The sequence below is a fragment of the Gossypium arboreum genome, chromosome 5 (genome assembly GCF_025698485.1).
Source record: "Gossypium arboreum isolate Shixiya-1 chromosome 5, ASM2569848v2, whole genome shotgun sequence".
Classification (NCBI taxonomy): domain Eukaryota; kingdom Viridiplantae; phylum Streptophyta; class Magnoliopsida; order Malvales; family Malvaceae; genus Gossypium; species Gossypium arboreum.
In genome coordinates, this window is record NC_069074.1 from 89200631 (window position 1) to 89227837 (window position 27207).

The window sequence follows — 27207 nt, forward strand, 5'->3', positions numbered from 1 at the left end:
GAACTCATGAACCTCAAAATAGAAGCAAGGTACCAAGAACTCACCTTCAATTTTCCTCCTCCTAATGACCTAATACTCAAGAGCTTTCTCCTCTCCTTTCTCTTCTCTAACTTTCAGCTATGATGAACAAAGATGGACAAAACTTTGTTCTTTTCACCCCTTTTTCTTTTAATAAAACTTCATATTTCATCCATTTAATTCTTTAATACAAAAGACATGATATTCTTATCATGAAACATTTACCTAACCCATTATATATGAAACATTTACCTAACCCATTATCATGGAACATTTACCTAACCTATTATCATGAAACATTTACCTAACCCATTATCATGGAACATTTACCTAACCTATTATCAATTTGTATCAATTTGTACCATAAATTATGGATATCAAGTGTACATTTTGTCTACAACAACATGATGGTTGGCCACTTCATGTAAAATGGGAGGTTTATCATGCAAATCCTCCTATTTTGTACTCCTATTTATTTGGCCACTTCAATTTAGCCTATAGCATTTTCAAACATTTTCACATAGGTCCTATTTCATAATTTCACTCACAAATGACAAAATCAAAGCATGAAATTTTGTCAACATTCACAGAATTCCCGAAAATTGGGGCGTTACAACTCTACCCTCCTTAAAGAAATTTCGTCCTCGAAATTTACCTAATCCAAACAGATGAGGGTATTGCTGTTGCATCGTCTCTTCTGGCTCCCAAACTCAGAAGTTTCCCCTTCCTTAACTTGTTGAAAACGAGCGACCAAAGACTCATCGTTCAACTGTTTTTCCTTAATCTGATCCACCCAGGTTGGCCTCACTTGCAACTCAGCCAACAGACTTCCATCATCATATAGACTCAGACGAGCAAACATTGCTCTCAGATTAGATACAACTCTACGACTTAGAGCATCGGCTACCACATTAACCTTACTTGGGTGATACTTGATCGAACAGTCATAATCCTTAAGCAACTCAATCCATTTCCTTTGCCTAAGGTTCAGCTCCTTCTGAGTCAATAAATACTTAAGACTCTTATGGTCAGTGTATATAATACACCTTTCTCCGTACAAGTAATGTCTCCAAATCTTAAGTGCAAATATCACTGCTGCCAACTCTAAATCATGAGTCAAATAGTTTCCCTCATGAGGCTTAAGCTATCGTGATGCATATGCAACCACCTTACCCTCTTGCATTAACACGCAGTCAAACCCACGTGTGATGCGTCACTGTACACACTAAAATCCTTCCCAGACTCCGGCTGAATCAACTCAGGTGCTTCAGTCAGAACTTTCTTCAACTTCTCAAAAGCTTCCTGCTGCTTCTTAGTCCATACAAACGGTACTCATTTCCTTATGAGTTTTGTCAAAGGTGCTGTCATCACAGAAAAACCTTCCACAAACCTTCTGTAATATCCTGCCAGTCCTAGAAAACTCCGTATTTCTGACACTGACCTAGGCGGCTTCCACTCCAAAATCGCTTCAATTTTTCGAGGGTCCACCTTAATCCCCTCAGCAGAGACCACATGTCCTAAGAAGGTTACCTCCCTCAACCAAAATTCACACTTGCTGAACTTCGCAAAGAGTTCCTTCTCCCTTAATACTTATAGCACTATACGGAGATGCTCATCATGTTTCGTTTCAGTTTTAGAATATACCAGGATATCGTCAATAAAGGCGACTACGAACTGATCTAAAAATGGTTGGAACACACGATTCATCAGATCCATAAACGCTGCAGGAGCGTTTATTAGTCCAAATGGCATAACCAGAAACTCGTAATGACCATATCGAGTCCTGAATGTCATCTTTTGGATATCTGCCTCCTTGACCCTTAACTGATGATATCCAGATCGAAGGTCGATCTTGGAAAATACAGAAGCTCATCTAAGCTGGTCGAATAGATCGTCCATCCTTGGCAGTGAATACTTATTCTTAATCGTCAGTTTGTTCAACTGGCGATAATCAATGCACATCCGCATCGTACCATCCTTCTTTTTCACGAATAGCACTGGTGCTCCCCATGGAGACACGCTTGGCCTAATAAAGCCCCTATCCAACAACTCTTGAATTTGAGCATTTAACTCTACTAACTCCTTCGGTGCGATCCTATACGGTGCGATAGACACAAGCGCCATTCCAGGCAACAAGTCTATTCCAAACTCAACTTCTCGATTCAGAGGCAATCTTGGAAGCTTCTCCGGAAAAACATCTTGAAACTCCTTTACGGTCCTAACCTTATCCACTGTCAGTCCCTCCTCTTCCGACTGACTTACAAATACCAATTAGGCCTCACAACCTTTCCGAATCCACTTTTCGACTCTTAATGCCGACACCACATTAGACAAATAATCCCTTCGCTCACCTATCACCATAACCTCCTCATCCTTTGTGGTCCTTAACACCATTCGTTTAGCAGTACAATCCAGGGTCGCCTTATGCTTAACAAGCTAGTCCATTCCCAAAATGAGATCAAACTCTCCGAACAGTAACTCCATCGATCTCCGGGAAAATCCTACCTTGAGTTTTTAAGGGTACATCCCTATACGCTTTGTCTACCCTAACCGAAAGTGACCCAAGGGACTTAGTACAGATACCCCACTCACAATCTCCTCAGAGCAGTCCAAGTCATCCATAATCCGTTCTGTGGCCTCCAACCAATATTTCGCCACATTCGGGGCTATACCAGACACGCCCCTAAATATCTCCGTTCTGTTAGTCCCGAAGTCCTTCAGAAATAGATCCCTAAATTTCGTTGCCCGAACTTGCTCCAGCAACCCTTTTCAGAACACGAAGCATTGCCTGTGACAGGGCATCATCCTCGGCGGCTCTATCATACGGCCCATTCTCATCCGTCGGTGGTGGTCGTGCTACTCCAGTGGGTATGTGTTCAGAAGACGAAGATCCAGCTTGAGTACTACCTCGGCCTCGACCACGGTCTCTTCCCTAAGTAGCTCTCGTACTCATATCGATTTATCTTGATTACGAATTTTTATGCATCAATTCAATATTTCAGTGTTTATTACAGATGTTTTATGAATCGATAAGAGTTCGAGTTTGTTTTCGCAGAATCGAAATCTAGCTACGCTTTGATCTCTTATCGATTTTTTATGGTTTCAGTATCATCCTATCTAGAGTATCCTAGTAGGATTTTAATACAGACAGATAATTCAGGAAAATATTCAGAAAAATTTAGAATACTTACAGACTTGAGCCGGAGATTCGGAATGCCACCTTCTAAAGATCTAAATTTTGAAAATCGAGTTTTTCGTATTCTTTATAAAATTTTCGCTTTCGAAAATCTTTGTTTTGTAAACCCATTCCACAGAGTTGTTGCAACCTAGGCTCGATACCACTAAATGTAGCACCCCAAACCCGCCCGAAGTTATGGCGGATCCGCATGCCACATCAAAACGTTAAAAAATCCATTCTAAGTCCAAAAATCGTACTTAATGTTCAAAAGATTAATTCATTAAGGGTTAAAGTGAATGGAAGTCAGTGCACCGTAGGAAACCGGAAAAGAGGTGGTAAGTCTATCGGATTGCTAAGTACCAAGCTCCTTCGGATCCAATCCTAGACATGCATATCGCCATTGCCACACCTTAACGTCATGGATATTTCTAGAAACCGATTTGATTAAGTCATTTTAGGAAAAGTGATTAATTTTGGAAAATACTTTCATTGCGGAAGCTTTGCTTGTTGTCGTGTTATTTTGAAATCAACTGTTGTTTTTGAAAACGCGCCCTAAAGCTATCCAGTTTCAACAGTTAAAATAAGTAATACCTATCTTAGTAATACATATTAAAACCATCAAAAATAAATAAGCGGCCTTATTACATTTAAAAGCCCAAAACCTCAAACGTAATTAAAAAGATATCCAGTTCACCAGAAGAAAATCAATCTTTCAGAACGGGTGGCCACTCCGAATTCCCTCACAACTCCAAGCCCACTATGGTTGGGGATTTCTGCGTGGATGAAAATAAAAGGGTGAGTTTGGGAAACTCGATGTGTAAGGAAAACCCATTCAAAGCCCAAGTCACTCAAGCCTATTGGGCCTAAGCCCATTCAGTAATGATGGTGGTCTGGGCCGAGCCCTTTTCAGATTACAATAAAGCGGGCCTTAGCCCTTATTCAGATAATAAGATGGCCCATAGGCCCATTTCAAAATACATGCAACATCAATAACATATGCAAGCCCATTTGGGTAATGATGATACTGGGCAAAGCCCTTTTGATTACAATAAACTGGGCCTTAGCCCTTATTCAGATAACGATATGGCCCATAGGCCCATTTCAAAATACATGCAACATCAGTACACATATACAAGCCCATTTGGAGAGACTAGTCAACCCACCAACCACTACACTCCACCGTACCAGCCATACACTCCATGTGGGGAATAGCTCAACCCACCCAAATTCCCAACACTCCACGATTCTTGACCTTGCTTTGCTCGCGATTAACGATAAATTGAGGCAAAGCCTCCAAGACGTGGACAAGCCACTTTCAGTACTTCCTCAAGTCAATATCCCAGTCCATGCATCGATAATAACAACATGGCATGCGAGAAATAACAATAGTCAAACATGCATTTAGGTCAATTTAACCTAGGGGTATTTGGTAATTTATCTACTAGGGGTAAAATCGTAAATTTTCCACTTTTAAAGGTATTTCAAGAATTTATCTATTTTAGGGTTTTTCATGCATATTCCTACTTTTCACGTACTAACGAATCACGTATCGAGGGTTCTTACCGAATTGGGCAGTTGGCCCATCATTCTAATTTTGGCCCATTAAGCCCAAAAATATTGAGGCATAGAAATCATGCACTTTGCAGTCAAACATTGCAGCTTACCAAAACATTAATCGATTTACCTCACAAGCATTCGCACACTCGTAAATCTACAAAATACCGCTTTTGAGATTTCGACTTTTCGGCTTTTGCCGATCTAGACTAAGAAAGAGGGTGTTAGTTACACACTGCTTTGCGACGATATCTTGACGAGATCCACACACGAACCGCCTACAATTGGATTACTAACACGTTAATCTAACTATTCAAATACGAACTACGTATTAATCCCTTACAATATTCGGCCAACCACACCTACAGATCATAGTAACTTATAAGAAATCAATAATCAACTCATTAACAAATTTTTGTCAATGTTTACCACATAATCATAATTTCACTACAAGCTGTCTTCCTGAGCAATAGTCAATAATCATTTATAACTGGAGCTACGAAACTGCAAATCAAGTGCCGTTAATTTTCCCTGAAAATAGACTCATATATCTTCTATCCATAAAATTTTCAGAATTTTTGGTTTAGCCAATCAATACCAGATTTTTCTCAAAGTTTCCCATGTTTCACTGTTTGACTAATCTGACCACTCTTCATTACGAATCAAATTTCTCATTGTACAGAATTCAAAATATGTTCCTGTTTATTTCATTAGAAACTAGACTCAACAAGCTTTAATTACATAATTTATTCAGCTTCTAATTCATCTCCCACAATTTATGGTGATTTTCCAAAGTCACATTACTGCTGCTGTCCCAAGCAGATTTTTTACCAAATCACTCTTTCAAACACCTATCTTGCATGCATGTTATTTAAACATGTATATCACCAATCAATCATCACATATCTATGATTTTTACTTAAGCATAATCTCCATTTCATCATTTTAAAGCACAACATGTTAGCCGATTTTTCCCTTTAGCATCTAAGGCACATGCATGCTCATTTGTTTGGCTCAACTTCACATATCTTTCATTTTTCATCAAAAGAACATGAAACAACAACCATTTCCTTCATTTTAATTCATGACCAAATGCTCACAACACAACCAAAAATCAAAATATACTTCAAGAGTTAAGGTAGAATCAAGAAGAACTCATGAACTTCAAAATAGAAGCAAGGTACCAAGAACTTACCTTCAATTTTCCTCCTCCTAATGACCGAATACTCAAGAGCTTTCTCCTCTCCTTTCTCTTCTCTAACTTTCAGCTATGATGAACAAAGATGGACAAAACTTTATTCTTTTCACCCTTTTTTCTTTTAATAAAACTTCATATTTCATCCATTTAATTTTTTAATACAAAAGACATGATATTCTTATCATGAAACATTTACCTAACCCATTATCATGAAACATTTACCTAACCCATTATCATGGAACATTTACCTAACCTATTATCAATTTGTATCAATTTGTACCATAAATTATGGATATCAAGTGTACATTTTGTCTACAACAACATGATGGTTGGCCACTTCATGTAAAATGGGAGGTTTATCATGCAAATCCTCCTATTTTGTACTCCTATTTATTTGGCCACTTCAATTTAGCCTATAGCATTTTCAAACATTTTCACATAGGTCCTATTTCATAATTTCACTCACAAATGACAAAATCAAAGCATGAAATTTTGTCAACATTCACAGAATTCCCAAAAATTGGGGCGTTACAGTATTATTGGTCCATTAATCATTATTTAAATGCAAAATGCTTGAAAAATATCAAAACAACGGAAAAAAAGGAAATTGATTGGGAGCATAGCTCGAAATGAATTAATCAAAGATTGCAAATGCAATAAGAAGGAAATTAACTCAAAACGAATGAGTTAATCAAATATAGCAATGCAATAAGAAGAAAATTTATTTGAACATATCTTGAAAAGAATCAAAGATTACAAATTCAAAATGGGCAAAATGGAAGCTAAATGCCCCAGATATCGCAGCCTGAGCTTCTCTGTATCAACTTCTTGAGGACCTTTCTGAGCTCAATATGTGTTTAGAGGATCTAGAGTACTTTGTCGATGCCCCAAGATGTTGCATACTTCTTCATTGTTAATTCAGACATAGCAATACTAATGTATGCCCCACTTTGATCCAAATTTGAGCTGCCCCTTTTGGGTTTTCAACTCAAATCCCCTTTGGTCTCAAGGCGCCCTTTGCGGGTTTTCGCCATGGCCTCTCCTCTTTTCTTTTTTTCTTCTTCATTCATTTTTTTGGAATGTCTCAAAGCTTCCTTTGCTGGTTTTCGCATTGGATTCTCACTTTCTAGGTGAAACACTTCACAAAATTTGAATTCACAAGATTGGACAAGTTTTTACCATCTATTTCGGCTAGAATTGATGCTCCTCTAGAACAGGCCTTCTTCACTACATAAGGTCCTTCCCAATTTGGTCCACTTTCCTCTGAAGACCTTTTGTATAAAAAGTATATTTTCAGCACTAAGTCCCCCTCGTGGAATTCTCTAGGACGAAACTTTCTGTCGTAGCTTACATCAGTCATTTTCGGTGCATTGGACTTCGACAGATAGCTTTCGACCTTCTCTTTTCAAATTCAATTGATCCTATCAGGATTGGATCCATTCTGTCTTATCTAACTTCAGTTCTGACGAGACTCAGAGGAAAAGAATCTCATCTTCAAAACCGATTCTATCCCATAAATCAACGAGCAATGTGTTGCCCCAGCTGAGGTCCTGGCCGATGTTCGATGAGCATAGAGGGTACATGATGACTTCTTATGTCGATCTTTACAAGTATCAGTCATCTTTCCATGATCTTCTTCTTTTTTTTTTTTTAGGATTTGATGATTGGCATATGAAGCGACTTTCACCCTCTTGGCGAAGTAATTGATGCCTGCTAGAAGCTTTCGACGAAATCAGCCCAATAACCTCCATGCCCCACATAGAGAAAGTCAAAAGAATGAAGGGTCATATGAATTTTCTCTCCATAAATTTGGCATTTACGGCATACTGATGCAATCCCTTTCTATGGTAGACCAGCAGAACCCAAATCTCATGATTAGCCTGGCCATCGTAAAACTATTAGCATATGTCATTCAAAACCCTGCAACATCCTCCTGTCTTAGTAGCCAGGCGTATCTTGATATGATCGTGCAAAAAATCTTTAAATTCTTGGAAGTGACTCAATGACTTCTCACTTTGCCTTTGTGGTGATGCAGACTCCGATGTTTGACTCTTTCTCTTGTCCTAGGCCTACTGTCTACTGTCTTTTTGTAAAAGAGGATCTGTTTTCATCTTACTCTACCATCATTAACAAATCAGAGAGTAGTCTACATCTCTGTCATCTTCAAAGTGTTGAGATCCCTTTAGGCCCATATTTCTCTCAAAAGGAGACTCGGAGTCAATGACAGCATTACTCACATCATTGATATCTAGGGACCCGTTGAAGGCAGATTCCAAAGAATAAATGGTTCTAAGGATGATTATTTGTATGGTATGATTATGAATAAATGAAAATTTAAAAAAAAATTTAAAGAACAAATGAATTTAAGAACGATTATTCGTATAGTATGAAATGCATTTTATTGAAACAAAGATTTAGGACACAAGCCTATTTCACAAAAGGATTATTATTGCTTCTAGGCTTAAAGCAAGAAGCGTGTTTTGAATATTACTCTAGATTAGCTCTAAAAATAAAGAGATCTCTTCCACAATCCCATTGTTCAAAACATTCCCAAGTATGCAAAAGTTTGGAGACTTTTATTCCTCAGTTCCCTCTTCAGTGATAGTCATAGGGCCCTTCCTTTATCTGCTGCCCCTGTCAGCACCTAAGCCATTTCAGCCATCATATTCCTTTGGGCCTCCAACATTTGATTTTTTATCTCATGTTGGATTTTTGCCAATTGTTCCTGTAATTGCTCTTGCATTTCTTTCTGGATCTGCTCAAGTCTTTGATCCATATTCTTTGTCCTGGTGCGTGTACCGTGAGGATGATTGCTTCCAGATTTTCTCTTTCTCTCACTCTCTGTCTCTCTATTTTTAACCTTAATTAGGGTCTTTTTATGGATTTAAATGCATGTGATGTGATGCAATGCAAATGCATGAATGCAAAAGAAAAGGAGATATTGATATTGAATTCAATTCCATTAGAATAACTTTTCTAGAAAACATATTCCTTTACATAAAATGGACTACTTATACGGCCTTTCTCTCATATTCCAAGTGAAGACACCTATGCTCCTCTTCATATCTGGATCTTATGGTCGAGTTTGACAAATTCTCCAAGAGATGTCTATATTAACTCCTTTTTTGCTTGATCCAGGCTGCGACTCGTTGCTCACTTATTTCTGTGATACTTGTCAGCTCCTTTAAGAAAGTCAAGACGTGACGGCTCTCGAATAATCTTTTAACTTTTAACTTTGGGATTCACTCGCGTCAAAGTATTGACATTAAGTTAACCTTTTTTGAAATTCCTATCTCGAAACAGCAAAACGCTATATCCAATAAGTTAGGACATATTGCTTTGAAATTCCAAGATACTGGCTTGCATTTAGAAAACCTTTAAAAAAACTTAGAAGGGTACTTAATTATTCGAATTCAACGAGAAAAGTGGCAACCCAATAAGTTAGGGCACTACTTTCTCGAAATTTCCAAACACCAAGCATTGCCTTATTTGCAAAAAAATCTTATCTCGAGGTAATAAGATGTCATATCCAGTGAGTTAGGACACAACACCTCAAATATCAGAGAGTAAGTATTTTATTTAACACTCGTATTATGATTTAAAAGAATATGCCGTTATTTAGGTTAAACGTGAAAAAAAATCGAAACCCAGTAAGTTAGGGTACGATTGTCTCGGATTACCAAATACGGAATATTTACTTTAGTGAAAGAATTACTATCGGGTTGGATAAAACCTAAATTCGTAATGAAACGAGATAATAAAGAATGCATAACAAATAAAAATTGATAACCATAACAGGATAAACATAAACACAAATATGAATAATAACGATAAATACGAAGGTAAGATAAATGAGTCTAACAAATAATAAGAAAGGAAATAATGAATAAGCTAAATGTTTGAAATTATTTAAAAACTATAAATAGAATAGATGATGAAATAATAATAAAAGTAATGATATGTAAATAAAATAAATATGCTAAAAATATACAGTTATCAAATTAGTTAATATAAAATAATAACGATAAGTAAATACAAAAATAAAGGAAAATATAATAATAATAATAATAATAGAAAAATACAATAATAATAATAATAGTAAAAGATATAATAACATAATAATATAATAGTAATAGTAACAATATGACGATAATAGTAAAAATAATATATTAAATAATAATAATAATAATAATAATAATAATAATAATAATAATAATCTATTAAGTTATAATGAAAATAATGATAATGATGATAGTAAAATAATAAGTAACAATAATAAATTGTAATAATAGTGATGAGAATAACAAGTGATGATAATAACAAGAAACAATAGTAGTAATAATATATTGGTAATATATAATAGAGGTAGTAAAAAAATATAGTAGTTATAGTAGTAATAATATAAACGAGAGCATATATATGTATGAAAAATAATGATAGTAAAATATAATAATAGTAATAATAATAATGGAATGAAGGTAATAATAATAATAGCAAATAATATGCAAGAAAATAAAATATAATTATAATACCATAATATTAAATAATAAAATAAAATATAAAAGAAAAGGGCGAAAAGGGCTAATTTGAACTCTAGACCAAGTTCGGGCAAAAATAATAAAATAAAAAAGAAATGGGACCGAATTGCCAATATACATAGGTTTCAAAGCCAAATTAAAAAAGAAGTGAAATAAATGGGGCATGATTGAATGTTTGCACAAATGGGAAGGACCTAATGCACAATTCCCCCATTTTCAATTAAAAGGCACATATTAGGCCTGTTAAACGGGTCAAAGTGCAGGCCCCTTTTTTTTTAAAAAAAAACAACTTAAAATCCTTTTTATTTGGTGTTTCCAACCCCCATTTCTTAAAAACAAAGAGCAGCCACTGCTCTCTCTCCCTCTTTTTAACCTTGGCTGCTAGGGTTAGAAAATAACCCATCATTGTCGCCGTATGACCACCGCGCCACCACCGCATTTGGTGGTCGGTGATACACCCAAATGGGCTCCTTTAGCCCTTCCTTTTTTATTTGTTGGAGGTTTGCTCTCCAAAAATCGAAAGATAAAGGTTCACCCACCCTTTCTTGGTCTCGACCACGCTGAACGGAGAGGAGAACTCCGACGACACAGCCATGGGGTGGATCTGGTAAGAATCCCTCCTCTTTCCTTTTATTTTTTTTCTACTTTGTTTAACAAGTTTGTATTGAGAAAAAAGAAATATTGAAGAAATGAAAAACGAAATGAAGAATCAATAAAATAAAATCAGAGATTAACCTTTTGTATTTTTTTTGATTGCTAGTTTTCCTCTTTTTTTTTTTGTTACAATGAACATAGGGCTCTTATATAGCCCAAAATCCAAAGAAAAAAAATACAAAGAATTTCATTTTTTGGTGTTTTTCTTTGCTGTCCTTTTTTGTCTTCTTTTGCAGGTATGGAGTGGTCGAGAAGTGCTATTTGCACTATCAATGCAACTAAAGTAGTGGGATTAGGTGATTTAGGGTTTCTTTTTCTTTTTTTTGTTTTTGTTTTGGGTATTGGGCTAATTGGGCTAGGGTTAGGTATTAGGTTTGGGTTTAGTATTTATTTATTTGGTTTATTGGGCCCGGGCAAAATTTGGGCCATACAATCAACATTGTTGTCTATGCAATATAACATAGGTTCGAGTGCGCTGAAAAATATTTATCCTCCTATTAAAGGGTTGGGGAGGGACTATGGATGATTCTAGGCAATGACGAGGCCTAGTAGAGGCTCAGGAGGGCCATGGCCTCCCCAAGGTTTAAGATTTTTGCAATTTCCCCCTTTGTATGCATACTATAGCCCTCCCAAAAATCGATTGTTATGGTGAAATATTGATTTTTTTCTTTTAAATTGATTGTTTACATGTTTAAATTGATTGTTATGTAGCACATCTAATTTTAACTTGACCTCTCCAAGATTAACATCTTGACTTCGCTATTTGTTCTAAGCAATTTGTATCAAAGCAAAAAAAAGTTTCAAATACTTTCATAATTGAATTAAAATTTAAAAATAAAATATGTTGATTTTTAAAGCAATGGAACAAATTATAATACATAATTTTAAAATTTATTCAATTAATTGGTATAATCATCTTTAAAAAGTAATATACCATCGATTTGTTGAAGTTGGATTACCCTAGCATTTGAATCCCAATCCCTATTCCTAGAAGCGTCCTTTGTAATATATATATATATATATATATATATATATATATATATATATCGCTCTCTTTTAATGTACTAAGAGTTTTGTAAGCAAATTACATGAGGAATGAAGAAAAATAATTTAAAGAAAGCCTTTTGACATTTATTTATTTCAATGAAAACTGCATGTATACTTTTTGGCTTTTTAAAAATTTGTTTATAGTAAACGTGGCAAATCAATCTCTCTGATTAGCTATTACAGAGAATATTGTTTTTTTTTCTTTAATTTATAGCCATGATTAAAGGGTTTTTTAAGTTGCTGGAGTAGCCAAAGATTGAAATATGTGCTTCCAGCCACTTCATCTCAAGGACTTCCATTGTTGGAATCTCTTGACCTATATAACTGTCCTCAGCACTACAAATCTTCAGTCAGATAGGAGAAAAGGATCTACAAGGCTATTGAAGAGTTAAATCGTGAACGCGTATTTCGTGGTCATTCATTTAATATAGGTTAGTTGTTAGACGTTTCCACAATTGATTTACACAGAAGGATTGATAGTGTACAAGGCATCCTCGATCACTATAATAGACTTATCAATTGAAGGAGAAGACTTATTATCAAAAATCGATTTGAAACTGAAACTAAAATTGAGCCTGAAGCTAGAACATTGTCACACCAGTTTGTTTAATTTAATTTCGTTTTAGTTTATTTTACTACTAGTTTGATTTTAATTATTTTTATTTTAATCAAATTTAATTTCCCCCTTTTATTTTTTGGACATATCGTCACATATCATGGGCACGACACTTGCCTGACGTGCAATCTAGTTAAACTAAAACTTTTAAATATCCCAGCTTGTATTGGATCGATCCTACTCTCGATACTACTATGTATATACTGTTTAGGCATAGAAATATTATTTTGGTGGATTCATCACCCATCAAATTCCTTCACTATCAAAGATTGGATTGAATTTGAGTGAATAAATTCAACACTTGAAATGTGGAGATTAAATTGAGATCGTGTTGCTAGTTTTAGAGATGACATCTTCAATGGTTGTGCTTTGAATGTTAATGTTGTAATGACAACTTTCAAGGAGTTCATTTGTATTCACTGAAATTCTATGTTAACAAACCGAAATTGATAAATGCTTCTAGGCTTGTCTAGGTTATGTATAAGAGCATATTGAGAGCATTTGAATATGTTCATCGAGGAACTGTTTGGTGATTAAGTACAAACTATATTGTTAACATTGAGTGTTTACTACTCAAGTTCTCAATAGGAGGATTCAGAGGTGAGTGGTCTAGTTTTTAGGTACATATGTGAGATCTTTATATTTGAGGAGTGATAGAGTCTGAATCACTTATTGTATTTGTGATTAAAGATGGTAAAATTACTCACTGGTTTGACTACAATTAAATTTTTACAATATTGCATATTATTCGTTATGTATTCATATGTTAGCTAGTTAAAAAGTAAAAAAAGAAAAAAAAAAACTCTCTTGATTAAAGTTTCATATATAAAATATAACACTTGGTTACCATAATTTGTGCATAGGATCTTGTTCATTATTTGTTAATTAAGTTTACGGTAAAGTACAAAAATGGTAATTAAACTATTGTCTGTATTCTATTTTGATCACTAAACTTTTAATTTTTCTGAGTTAGTCACTAAACTCTTTGAAATCAATTTTTTTTCACCAAACATTAATAGTTGTTTGAAATTTGACAGAAGGGTTGATGCGAGCTTTTTTTATTCCTCTAGTAATAAGTTTGGCTCTCTAATGTTTATACATTTTATCAATTTGATCCTAAATATAAAAAAATTAATAAATTTAGTCATCAATATTTACAACATTTGTAATTCTAGTTCAAAGTGTAAAAGTAGGATAAATTCAACTCTCAATATTTATAAAATGAAAAATTATAATTTTAAAAATTTTGTAAATTTATAAACTGTGTTTCTGAATAAGTTGATAAAGAGGGTGAGTTGGGGGATGGTAATGAAAGAGGTGGATAGTAGGAAAAGAGTAGATGGGGACCCGTCTATCTAATCATTATAAGGAAAATATATACATATTTCTTATTTCCTTGTGTTAATATTTGAGAAGCTGCATGCACCTCCTTTCCTTCCCGTCTTAAATTAAAAGTAGTATAAAGTAAGAGCATCAACAATGCCTAGCCAAAGTGGTGAAGAAACCATCACTACTAAAATTATTCCTTATTCATTATTCTTTGAGTACGATGCCTGTCCTTCAAGCCCAACTGGTGACGAAACCGACAATCTTTGCTTGACGACTTGTCATCATCTTTATTCTTTCCTTCAATTCATTCAGCAATGACTGTCCCACTAGCGAAAGTGGTGAAGAAACCTATACTCTTTATTCTCTATTCTTTCCTTATTTCTTTGGGGAGCGCAAAGAAAAGTGAACTAACAATTTCACCACTTTTAATATGGAAATACTTGTTCACATGCCTTAACCACCATTATTCTTATATATTTTTAAGGGCTATTTAAATTTAATTTCAAAAGGAGACAAATTTAACATGCAAATAGACCGAAAGTTTAAAAGGATTTAAAATTGGTTGTGCTAATAGGAATCGTGTCACAACTTTTTTCATCCACTCTAAAAAGGTAATGGTTTCATCAAGTTCCTAAACGCTTTATATAATCATACTCCAGTCCAGTGTTGCCAATGACAACGACGACACCCAAAAATATAATTTTTTTTTTAGAAATCAGCCAATAATTGGCCAATTATGAAGGGTGGTGATGCCAATGACAATAGCGTCACCGATGTTTACTGTTCAAAACAAGTCATTTACTTACATACTTTTTAAAGTGAGTTATTTTCATAAATAATATAAAATTTTAAATAATTTATAAAAAAAAGCTGCAAAAATTATACGCACTCAAGTTTCCAATATAACTAATTATGAAATTTGGTTTAAATTTATGAAATTATTTAGAGTTAGGATCAAATTGAGAGAATATGAAAGTATGGTGGACTAGATGTGTTATTTTACTAGTTAGAAAAAGACTTTTCATTATCAATTTAATTGCGGGTGGCCAAAACAGGAACAATTCAAATGTTAGTGCCTAAATTAAAAAAAAAAAAGTTGAATGACCAAAACAAGAACATAGGCATAGTTGGGTGACAATTGGTATAGTTTACCCTAATATATTTGTCGCATCAAATTTTAAGAATTACATAACTTTAACCAAATAAATTTAACAACTATTATTTTAAGTCTTGACTTGAATGGAGAGGCGATTAAAGCTCTTGTTAAACATATGTTTGGTACGAGTTCTAACTGTATTACTCATATTCCTACCCCTAATATTGTATAAAAAATAATTACCATTTAAAATTTTAAAATGAAAAATTTAAAGAATAAAAGCAATAAAATTAAAGTATAATAATTGAATATGCAACTTAAAAACTAATAATAGAATTTAACAGTTGAAAATTATAGATAAGAGTTTGATGAAGTCTTACTTTTTGGAGTCTTTATTTAAAATATCCTTAATCAGCGGAAGATAAAGACATCCGCTTTAGGGCTAGAAAAAAATAAGTTATTGTCAGTAAAAGACACAATGATGTAAAGGAAGTTCACACAGTTAAAATTTTTACGGTTGTGTCAACATTCGAAAAGTTTATTCATTATATTATCGATGTCGACAATACATTTGTTCCACACAAACTTACAAAAGGAAAAATATATTCACTTGACATTAACAAGTTATATTTTATAAAAGACATTTACAAAATATAACAACTTTTATTAAAAATATTTTCTTAATATTTTTCTACGCATAACATTGTCTTAACCCACAAATCAATACTTAAATATGTTATTTTTTTATCTTCGTGCTTAAATATTTTCTGCCAAACCATTAAATTTATTTTTTTAAAAAGGCTTATCCCACAAATTACTACTTAAACAATACTCTTTTTTCTCAAGTTGATATCTAAACTTTTTTTATCACAAGTGGTACATAAATTATTCTTTTGTTACCCATTTTATACTAAATTGTTATATCCGTTAAAAAATTCCAACCAATTATAGAACGCCACATCATATAACTTTTAAAAAATAAATTTTAATTCTTTTATTTTCTTTTACATTGTTTCTCTCCCTTTTATTTTTATTTTTTATATTTCTTTCTTATTCCTTTGTAATGTTTGATAATGTCAGCAATGTTCAAAATTGGCCCACACGAGGTTGAAACGCTAGCAATTAATTTTGTTTTTTAACTTCATCACCTACTTGCTCGACTTGACAATATTGAAAAAGGTCTTTCATCGATCAAAACCAGTGCTTTCAAAACTATACCGAATCAGTCAATTGGATAGGAAATCAATTCAGAGATAGAAGTTGAACCGATTGAGTCGTGAATCAATACAAATAAGTTGAAACAAGCTAAAAAAAACATAGTTGAATCAGTTCTCTCTATTTTTAATTTAATTTTTATGAATTTTAATATTTTTTAAATTTATATAAAGAAAATAATGTTTTTATCTTTTTTGTTACAAGGCAATTTTAATTGGTTACTTTTAAAAAAAAAATGGTTTGTCTAATAATAGAGGTCCCAACTTAGGGACAAATAGTTTAGGTAGCACTAGTGATCAAAAAATGTTTAGGTACTAAAATGAGAAAAATGACAGAACCTATGTACCAATTTAAGGGTTAAACCTTTTTTAAAAAAAAAAAAAACTCAACTCTTTGACTAACAAAGGTTGAAAATACTTCTCCTATTAAAAAACCAAACGAAATAACAAAAAAAAAAAACTCTAAAAATAAATTTATTTCAAATGTTAAGATAAATCAAGGGAGGAAAACCAATAATAAAATATGTAGTATTCATACACCATAACTAAGCAAAGCAAGCAGACAGGCAAGGTAAAAAAAACAGTAAAAAGTAAGAGCATCAATAATTCATCGACCAAATTATGATAGAAATATTATATGAAAATTCTGATAAAATTTTTTTACCGATTATGTTTCTAATTATGAAAAGGACCAAATTGTATAAAATGTAAAAGTTGAATTCTAGTAGTTAGAAGGATCAAATAGCTATGGAATTAAAAACTTGAGGTCCCTATATGGTAGTTAGACCATTAAAGAAAAGTTAGTAGATATTTTTGATGATTTATCTATGCATAAAGAAAAATTAAAAAAGTGCAAGGACTAAATTGAAAACTAACATAATTAAAAAAGGATAATAGAAATATCATCTTATTTGATATCAGCTTCCCCAAATTAAAAACATGAAAACCCTAGGAAAGAGAAAAGTGCTTAAACAAGCTTTCTTAGCTTAATTGGGTAAGTATTCCCGTTCCGTTTTTAGTAATTTTTATGTTTTTGTGATCGGGATAGTCTAATCTATCTATTTTGGGGATTAATATGAAAAGTTATCAAAGTATAAAAATTTTGCCATGCATGAATATGCTGAAAATTTTAAATTTATGGTAAAAAATGAAATGTTTTTGATAAATAACCAATTTTTACAAAGAGAATTTTGATGAAATTATAATTTAGGGACTAAATCGAAAATATGTAAAAGTAATATTAAAATTTTGGTTAGGCTTGAAATAAGGATTAAATTTCATGAATTTCATTTTCCGAGCCTAGGGACGAAATTGTCATTTATGAAAAGTTTTGGGGCAAAATAGTAATTTTGACTAGGATGTAAATTGAGTCAAATTGAATATGAATTGTGATAAATTGATAATTAAATTCATTTATATAGATACAGAAAGACAAAATATGAAATTGGATGGAGTGAAACAAAAACTTTCGGATGAGTAGATTAATATAAAAAATGAAACTAATGAGGAAGAAAAACATTATAAAGTTAAACCCAAGACTTGCCATTGTTTTTTCTTCATCCAAAAGTCTTTTTTGCTTTCAAATTCTCAAATCTGTGTTTCTGATCATTTCCACTCTTTGTTTTTCAATTTTCACATTTTCTTGTATTCTGTCTGTCAATTAAGGGAAAAAAAAAACTTTCTTTTATTTCTGAAAACCAATCTTTCTTCATACCTTGATTTCCGCTTGGCAAAAGAAACAGTGCAGAGGATAGTTCAGTGAAGATAAGTCTTGAGGAACTGCTCCTCATCTTCCTTGCTATATATTTTCATCTTTTTGTTGAATGGCATTCAGTTTGTGTTGGTATGGATCTCTATTTTATTTATTGGCCTTCACAATTTTCTATTACCTGCTCTAAATTACTCTTTTGATCTTTTACAGCTACTTATTTCTCTGAAGCTCTATTTACTTTCTGGTATTCACAGACAGAAAGAGAGGTAAGTTCAAGAGTAATTTCTAGCTTCTTCAATAATAATCGCTTTGGTTTACAACAATAATTACAGCTTCTTAATTGCTACCTTCCATTCCATTTTATTTGTCCCAGTTGCTTTTATTTGTCGCAATTGATAATCTTCTTACTAATAACCAAAGTTTTTGTTCAACCTCATCAGGCTATCAAAAAAAAGGCCGAATCACTTGCCTCTGCTGCTGTCGAAAATGTGACAAACCAGGCAATGGAATGCGCATCGCCCTATCTCCGTTACTTTTTCTGTTATAGAGAGATTGTTCAAGATTTCACGAATCAACGAAACGCTCTTAAATTGAGGAAACAGAGGGTGGACACTCGTGTCGATGAGGCTAAAAGGCAAATTGAGGTCATCTATGAGGACGTTGAGGACTGGCTTAAAAGGGCTGAGAAAGAACTGGAACAAACCCAGAACTTGCAAGATGAAATAGATCGCGTCAAGTGTTTCAAATGGTGTCCTCAATGGGGCTGGCGATATTGCTTAAGTAAGAAACTGGCAGAGAAGACTCCTATTATCTCTCAACTTTTAGGGACTTCTAACTTTGCACAGGTGGGCTATCGCGGTTCTTATCAAGGGATAGAGTTCATCACATCCACGGATTTCATGGACTCTGTATCTTCAAAATCAGCTTTGAACCAGATCATGGAGGCTATAAATGCTAAGGATGTCAACATGATCGGACTGTACGGAATGCCAGGAGTTGGTAAAACAACTTTAGCCAAAGAAGTTGGGAAGCATGTTGGAGAAAAAAAGCTCTTTAATAACGTTGTGATGTTTACTGTGTCCCAAAATCCAAACATCAACGAAATTCAAGATAAAGTTGCAGATATTTTTGGTTTAAAATTTCAAACAAAAACCCAAGAAAGAAGAGCAGAAGAGTTATGGTTGAGATTGAAAGTTGAGAAGGACATATTCATAATTATCGACAATCTCTGGAAAGAAATCAAATTGGAGAGAATCGGAATTCCATTCGGTGTTGAACATGAGGGTTGTAAAATTCTTCTGACTACACGTCATCAACAAGTCTGCACTAAAATGAACTGTCAGAAGGAAATTCATCTTGGCATCTTATCCGAAGACGAAGCATGGGTTTTATTTCGAGATCAAGCTGGTTTAGAAGGTAACAGTTCCGCCTTGAATAATGAAGCCAAAGAAGTTGCTGCTCAATGTAAGGGATTGCCTCTTGCAATTGTTGTCGTGGCCAGAGCTTTAAAAGGTGAGGGTTTAGATTTAAATGGGTGGAAAGCCGTAAATCAGAGATTCAAGGAGTCAAGGCATTTGGATAATGAAGTTTTCGGAGATGTCCTCCAGCCTCTTAAGCTTAGCTACGATTATTTGAAGAAAGGCAATAACCAAACGACGGAAAATGACATCCAAATGTGTTTCTTACTGTGTTCCCTTTTTCCTGAAGATACTGAAATCCCTATTGAGGGGTTGATTATGTGCGGAATTGGAGTAGGATTGTTCCCTAATGCTAACTCGATTGAAGATAAAAGGAATGAAATTGGTATGGCACTAAAAAAACTCCAAAAATCTGGCTTGTTATTGGAAATTGATGGTGCAGAAAGGATAAGAATGCATGATGTGGTTCGAGATTTTGCTCATTGGCTAACATCAACCGGAGAAAATAGGATCATGGTAAAAGATAAGTTGAAAGAATGGCCTGATATGGTTGAAAGTTTTGAATGTTACACTGCAATCGCTTTATGGAATTGTAGTAGTAACATAAAATTTCCTGACAAAGTGGAATTTTCAAAGCTCAAGACTTTGTTTCTTGAGGGGGAGGATTGGGATGATTTACTAGTGGTTTCCAGTACATTTTTTGAAGAAATGAAAGCCCTCCAAGTTTTATATCTTCGAAATGTCAGTTTCTCAGCAAAAGGATTCCCTTCCTTACCGAATCTCAAAACTTTGTGTTGTGATAGTTGCGAGCTTAAAAACTTCCCATCATCACTGACAAATCTTGAGATTCTTGCATTGTTTGACACTGAGATTGATGAGATAAGTGAAGAATTAGTGAAATTGTCTACACTGAAATATTTACGTCTTTCTAAAGATCAATTTTATGAGGAATCAGAAATGAGAATCCACCCAAGCTTGCTGTCAAGGTAATCTTCTTTTTTATCATATTCATATTTCTTTTGACATCATTTATTTTCCTATTAATTACTTTAATAGGTATTTTTTATTTTAGAATACTAGTTTTAACACATATTCCTTGCACAATATATATTTCAAATATTCAACTTAATAAATATTTTAAAAATAACTTAAAGGTTAGCCCATAACATTTGCATGATTTATCAATTTAGTCTTTATTATTTTCTTTTTAGTTAAATTTGATTCTAACATTTTAAAAGAGACAATTTGAGCATCAACTTTTTAAAATGTGTTAGAATTGTTTTATAATGGAAATACTAACTAAAATGTTAAGTTTTTAAACATGAAAGTCCGCATGGTAATTCATATTTACTTCATGTTTTTTTTATAGTTTTTGAATTTCAAAATTTTATTTTTTGAATACTTTTATAAATTTTAAAGTATTTTGTTTACTTGATATACAAGATATATAAATTCATTAATGATATATAAACTTTTATCAATGTTTGAATTTTTTTCATAATTTTTCAATTTTGTTCAAATGAAACTTTTCATTTTTAATTTCAATCATTGCACCTTTTTTTTTATAAATTATTGAAAAGGCATTTATATTTTTTCATTTAGAGATAAATTTTAGTTTTAAAAATCTGCTGTAAAAGTGTACATGCCATAAATTATATGATATTTGCACCCAATAATTAACTTTTTTCAAAATTATATGATTTAATCTTTTCAGATAAAAATAAAATGTGTTCTTTTAAACACAAATAATTGACTCACATGAGATTTTTTTTTCCTTTTTTGGACCTTGTATTTGTGTCACATAACTTGAAAATTAATGCTGTTTTTTTTCTTTTTAATTATGAATATAACAGATTGACTTCATTGCAAGAGTTACATTTGCAAAGCAAAATCACTATCAACTTATTGGAGTTGAATTCATTGTCTTGTTTAACTGCGCTATCATTGAGACTTTCTACTGATCAATTTTCTCAAGAAGATTTTGTGTTCCCTAAACTACAAATGTACACTATAGTTGTAAATGGGGATTTTACCTATGAGTCGGCGTTTAGAGCATTGAAAATTCATGACTTCTCATCCTCATTGAGTGCATTTAGCAATTTATTTTACAATGTGGAAAAGTTGAAGTTAGAGAATGTTAGTGGACAAAAGAACATCGTGCCAAGCATAGGTGAAATGGGTGTAAATGAGTTGACTTCTTTGAAGCTTCAATCTTGCGATGATATGGAATTCTTGACTGTTATAACAAGGGATCAGGGGCCAAGTGTTGCATTATGTAATTTGGTGGAATTAAATATACGAAGCATGGTTTCATTGAAAGGGTTGTGCTTCGGTCTTTCTCCGACTAGGTTCTTGCAAAACGTTAAGCAAGTGATCATCAAATATTGTCAGCAGTTACAAGTGATATTTCAAATCGATGAACTTTCTGAAAATGACCAATGTCAGATAGCACTTCTATCAAATTTAGCAATATTAAATCTAGATTTATTACCGAACTTGGAGAGCATATGGAAATTAGAGCCATCACATCAAGAAATTGTAAGCCTCACGAGACTAAAGGTTGTAACAATTTCAAATTGCGATAAACTAAAAACAATCTTCTCACCTTGCCTATCTCAAAGCATGTTGCATCTACAAGAACTCACCATAAGCTACTGCGATAAAGTAGAGCAAGTCATTGGTTTTGTCCAAGAAGAAGAGATTATTGAGGTACGGATACCTATTCTCTCCAAACTTTTTAATCTTCTTAATTGTTTTAACTTTTTGATAGCATCCTTTCAGGGATGAGACAAATTACAAGAAAACCAAAAACCGATTGGAAGTGAACTGCTTGGTTTAGTATTTATTAGTACTTATTAAACGAATTTATGAGCTATGAATGAGTCTATGTTTGATATCTAGCCCACTATTAAAAGTTGATGATGTAGCCTTTTATTGTTGGTGCCTAAATATTATATATTTTAGAATTATCCTAATATAATTTATTCCCTTTCTAATTTTTATATTACACGTATATGTTTCGATATTTTTAAGTTTTATAATAGTTATTTATTGATTTTTGAAGTTGTAACAACCGAACCGTTGTAACCTCTAGCTTTTGTTCAAGAGCCATGCTATTTTTGTTCCAACTTATTAGTTGTTTGCTAAAAAAAAAAAACTAAGTACAAATATTGCATATTCGTGTTTTCATATTTTATCTTGTTATAATTGTGATTTATTAAATTTTGAAGTTGAATGTATATTGGAGTCAATTTTTATATTGATATGTCTATAATATTAAAATAAAACATTAAAAATAAATAACTTACTAAGATGTGTGTTTGAAACATGCAGAATGATTATCCTCTTTGTTGTTGGCCGAAATTGGAAATTCTTCGAATAAAATTTTGCGAAAGTTTGAAATATGTTTGTGTAAACACTTTGACTCTGGGGCGTGAATCCTTGAAATATGTTTCCATAAAAAGTTGTCCTAAACTTATACAAGTCTTCAATACGGAACAAAATAAGTATGGACAAGATATTCTGCTTCCTGGACTTGGATCACAGGTACTTCTGTGTTTAATTTTTTTAAATTTGAAGAAAATTGAAAATTGATTTGAATTGTAGTGTTCAATTCAAATTTTTATTGAATTTAAATCAATTTTTTATTTAAATCAATTGTAATGTACCATATTATGATTTTTGTTAAATCATATTATGATTTGATAATACATGTGTGATATTAAAACTAGTGCGTATGTAAATATATATTGATATCATTGTAAAATGAATTTATTTTAGTGGTTGGTTTTGACTAATAAATATTATTTAATGACAGGAATCTTTTGTAAATTTAACTCGATTAGAGTTAACTGAAACTGCATTGTTGAATTTCAAATATCTCTTTTCGAAATTCACTGCTCGGACTTTGGTGCATTTGGAAATTCTCAAGATTCGGGATTGGTCCTTTTTGGAACATTTAATCGAAGAAGTGGAAAAGGTGGATGACATATATGTTTCAAACATGAAAAATCATTATCCTCTGTTCCGGCCAAAATTGAGAAGTGTCACGATAAAAAGTTGTGAAAACTTGAAATATTTGTGTTCAAGTACATTTGCTCAAAGGCTTCCCAACCTGAATTATATCAGTATAGAAGATTGTCCTCGACTTATACAAGTCTTCAACATGGAAACAAATAAGGATGAATTTGAATTACAGGTACTTCTTTTCTATATTTTTGCTTGTTTGTTTTTGGACTCAAATCATTTTTTATGTTCATATATAAAATAATTAATATTTCAACTTTATTTTAAACAATTTAAATTTATCAATTGTATGTTAATTTGCAACTTATCAAAATCCATTTGTGGAGGCTAATATTTTTATTCAAAGCTTCCCAAATATGGGTTTTGACCGAAAAAATTTATATTCATAATTCGTTTATTTTAAAATTGAATGAGCATTAGAACTCTACCACTCTCATCGGCTATTACAATGAATATTGTATTTTTATTTTTCTATAGTCATGATTAATGGTTTTGAAGTGGTTGGAGTATAGAGTTTCGTATGTTCAAAGATGAATTTATTTCTTTTCTATATGTTTTGATAAAGAAATTATTTATAACTTAAATTGTGTTTTATAAATGATAGTTCTCAATTTTATTTAAACAAGTATATTATGTATAATATCTAAATATGTGGTTCATTCATGCAGAATCTTTGCTGGCCAAAATTGGAAATTCTTCGGATAGTGAATTGCCAAATATTGAAATATGTGTTACCAAACACTCTACTTAATGTGCCCTTTCTGCAATATTTAGAAGTGTTAAATTGTCCCCAATTCTCATGCTTCATTGTACAAGCTCCGCTCATAAAGGTATTATTTAAATTGTTTGCATTTTGTATATGGATCAGAGTAGTAGTATTCTCTATTACTTGGAATATGTAAAATTATGAAGACTTATGGGCAACATTTACTGTAGTGTGTTTTTATGACATTTGTTAGGATTTCTATGTGTACGTAGGAATTGGTTCTTAGAGACGTGGGAAATAGCCACCGGTTATGTGACATTGATGTCCCTGTATTGAATAAAGATTGTATAGTAGTTGGGAATCATAAAGAAGTATTTCAAGTTCAAGGTGAGTACTCGTTCTCAAGCATAGAAAACTTATGCTTGGCCAATTTATTGGAAGTACGGATTATATGGAATGATTTTGCTCAAGTTGTAACCCTTGGGAACCTTACAACTCTAAAGCTAAGTGATTGCAAGAAGTTAAAATATATATTTTCACCTGCGACGGCTCCTAGTCTATCACATTTGATGGATCTTTTCATCGAGGGCTGTGACGAATTAGAGCGAATCATTTTAGCCAAGGATCAAGTTTCTTCTTCATCATCAAATGCGAATACTGGCCTCCAACCTCTAAGCTTTCCAAATTTGACTAAGATCATAGTTACAAATTGTGGTAATTTGAAAAGTCTCTTTCCTTTTGGATCTGTTCCTGTTCTTCCAAAACTTGAAAGTCTCATAGTTAAAAGGAACTCTAAATTAGAACAAGTATTCAAATTAGAAGATGAAGTGGAAGTGACAGCTGAAGAGGAGATGAAATTTGATAAATTAGAAAGGTTAACACTTGAAGAGCTACCAAGTCTCATTCACTTCTGTCCCAAAGAATATCACATTGTATTGTCAGCATTGGTAGAGTTGAAAGTAAAAGATTGCCCTAAGTTGACTACTAGTTTCTTCGTTGATGCACAGATATTTGTGCATTGCATAACAAAGGTATAGACCCTGCAATCTATTAATCTTACTTTGCTCTATGTAGTTATAACAGTTACAACAAAAGGCATAACATGCAAAATTTTTACTTAAATTACTTAACTAATCCTGTAAATTATTATATGTTTCTTATTTTTCCTTGATGACATGAGATTAAAATTTCACTTATAATATTTTCTTCAATTGTTTTTTAAGACACCCCAATTGGTTGAGCAAGATGCGATTGAAGAGACCGTCACTGATGCAATTTTCAACAAGAATATAGATTGGAGCCTGCTGGGAGGTGGGAGTCAACTACCATGCATTACATGAAAGAATGGATTATTTTAGAACAACTTTCAAAGTCATGTTACATAAATCAGTAGGTGGAGATCTATATTGTTTGGATTTTTTTGGTTAAGTGTCTGATATAATTTGTGTCTAACATGAGTTTATTGATTTTTTTAAGTTTTTTTTTTTTATATATTTAGAGGATCATATATATCCATATCCAAATGGATGAAGATTCAAAGTATCATAAGTTCAAATATATCAACTAAATGCAGGTAAAAAACATGGTTTTCGATTAAAATTTTTAGTTTCTTTTTCTTTTCTAAATTTACCTATGTAATAACCAAATTTAGTGTGATTCACTTGTGTTTATGTTTTTTATTTTGTTAAAAACAGGTGTGTTGATAACTGTGTTTCTAACTGGTATAAAAGCTTTGCTTTAATAGAGTTATGAAGCAAAAGGATATATCGTCTCTTACTTCCAACTAATAATTTAGTTAATTATAGTTATGTTGCACCTTTAATTTACACTCTAGTAAACCATTGTATTGTTTGGACTGATGCATTTTAACAAGTATTATTAACTTATTATTACACTTCTATTTTAAATGGTTTTACATATATAATCTAATCCAATGATATCTCTTACCGAAAGTGAAGTCATGATCAGCTTATTATCTATCTATTAGCCTAAACCAATAACTATATAGGATTTTATGCACATAAATTGGTGGAGATGACAATGTATCTCTATTACCACTAATCACCTGCCATGTTCCCATGATCTTACCTTTCAAATATCAAAATACCCCTATAATTTAATTAGAATGATTAAAAAGCCCTAAACTCCATATGCTCAAGGCCTAGTTCAATATAGGGGCATCTGCGCTTTTCTAAAAGCATGATACGACAGAGTAGAACAAAGTCATCATGGAAGTTTTTCTCAACGAGTTGAAGAATATGTTTCAGTTTCAATTGATGGAAACAGTGGTACAACCACTAAAGAAGGTTGCCAAAGCAGTAAAGTGGCGGTGCAAGCTCAAAGGGAAGTAAGTGCATATTTGTGTCTTAGTTTCCACATATACCTATGAAGTACAATCAAAAGACCAAAGTTTACTAACAATTATTTCAAGACTCTTGAAAAATATGAAATTGAAGACCCTTCAGCAGAAACACCTCTTCAACTCCTCAATTGTTAAGTTTTACATCTTCCAAATTTAGGAAGTGGTCTCCTTGTGTTTTAGACAGTTGAGTATTATTCTTCTCGTCATGAAGACTTAACTTCTGTGAAAACAAAATTCCATTTGATTATATCAGTAAGCAATTAAAAATTTATTGAAGTCTGCAATTACCATATCCTCTTCAGTTACAGTGTTTGTGTCATCTTTATGTTCGAATACATGCTCTAATCTAGACAATTCTTCCACTTTGAACTCTTCGAGTATTGGAAGATAGAGAGGAGCACTTAAAGGAAAGACACATTCCAATTTGTTGTAGTTGTTGATCCATATTTTTGTCAAGTTAAGAAAGCTTACTTGTCGTCGAAGACCATTTGAAGATGATAGAGAAGTTTAATCCTTGAAAATGATTTGTTCCAATTCATTAC

The 27207-nt window shown here is 32.7% G+C and overlaps 2 protein-coding genes across 3 annotated transcripts; both read left to right on the top strand.

The window, feature by feature from the left end:
• The first annotated feature begins 17865 nt into the window (after positions 1-17865).
• LOC108451135 (probable disease resistance protein At4g27220) lies at positions 17866-24674 on the top strand. Of its 2 annotated transcripts, XM_053027864.1 has the most exons (7): positions 17866-18285; positions 18364-18419; positions 18594-20557; positions 21425-22280; positions 22905-23117; positions 23389-23769; positions 24266-24674. In XM_053027864.1, exons 3-7 carry the CDS (start codon positions 18657-18659, stop codon positions 24497-24499), a joined length of 3585 nt encoding a protein of 1194 aa, XP_052883824.1. In that variant the 5' UTR covers positions 17866-18285; positions 18364-18419; positions 18594-18656; the 3' UTR covers positions 24500-24674. The 2 variants fall into 2 exon arrangements, with proteins under 2 accessions (XP_052883824.1, XP_052883825.1); XM_053027865.1 differs by lacking the exon at positions 17866-18285 and having other exon boundaries at positions 18313-20557.
• A 71-nt stretch (positions 24675-24745) lies between these two features.
• Positions 24746-26062, top strand: LOC128292862 (probable disease resistance protein At1g12290). Its single transcript, XM_053027866.1, has 2 exons — positions 24746-25334; positions 25527-26062. The coding sequence occupies exons 1-2, from the start codon at positions 24873-24875 to the stop codon at positions 25641-25643; spliced, it is 579 nt and encodes a 192-aa protein (XP_052883826.1). The 5' UTR covers positions 24746-24872; the 3' UTR covers positions 25644-26062.
• Positions 26063-27207: the final 1145 nt, after the last annotated feature.

What these genes read in the sequence shown, in the direction of transcription:
- LOC108451135 (XM_053027864.1), top strand. Translation starts at nt 18,657, where the DNA reads ATGGAATGCGCATCGCCCTATCTCCGTTACTTTTTCTGTTATAGAGAG. An exon ending in TTCCTGGACTTGGATCACAG is followed by an intron (nt 23,118 to 23,388) that starts GTACTTCTGTGT and finishes ATTTAATGACAG; the next exon opens with GAATCTTTTGTAAATTTAAC. An exon ending in AGGATGAATTTGAATTACAG is followed by an intron (nt 23,770 to 24,265) that starts GTACTTCTTTTC and finishes TCATTCATGCAG; the next exon opens with AATCTTTGCTGGCCAAAATT.
- LOC128292862 (XM_053027866.1), top strand. Translation starts at nt 24,873, where the DNA reads ATGGATCTTTTCATCGAGGGCTGTGACGAATTAGAGCGAATCATTTTA. An exon ending in TTGTGCATTGCATAACAAAG is followed by an intron (nt 25,335 to 25,526) that starts GTATAGACCCTG and finishes TTGTTTTTTAAG; the next exon opens with ACACCCCAATTGGTTGAGCA.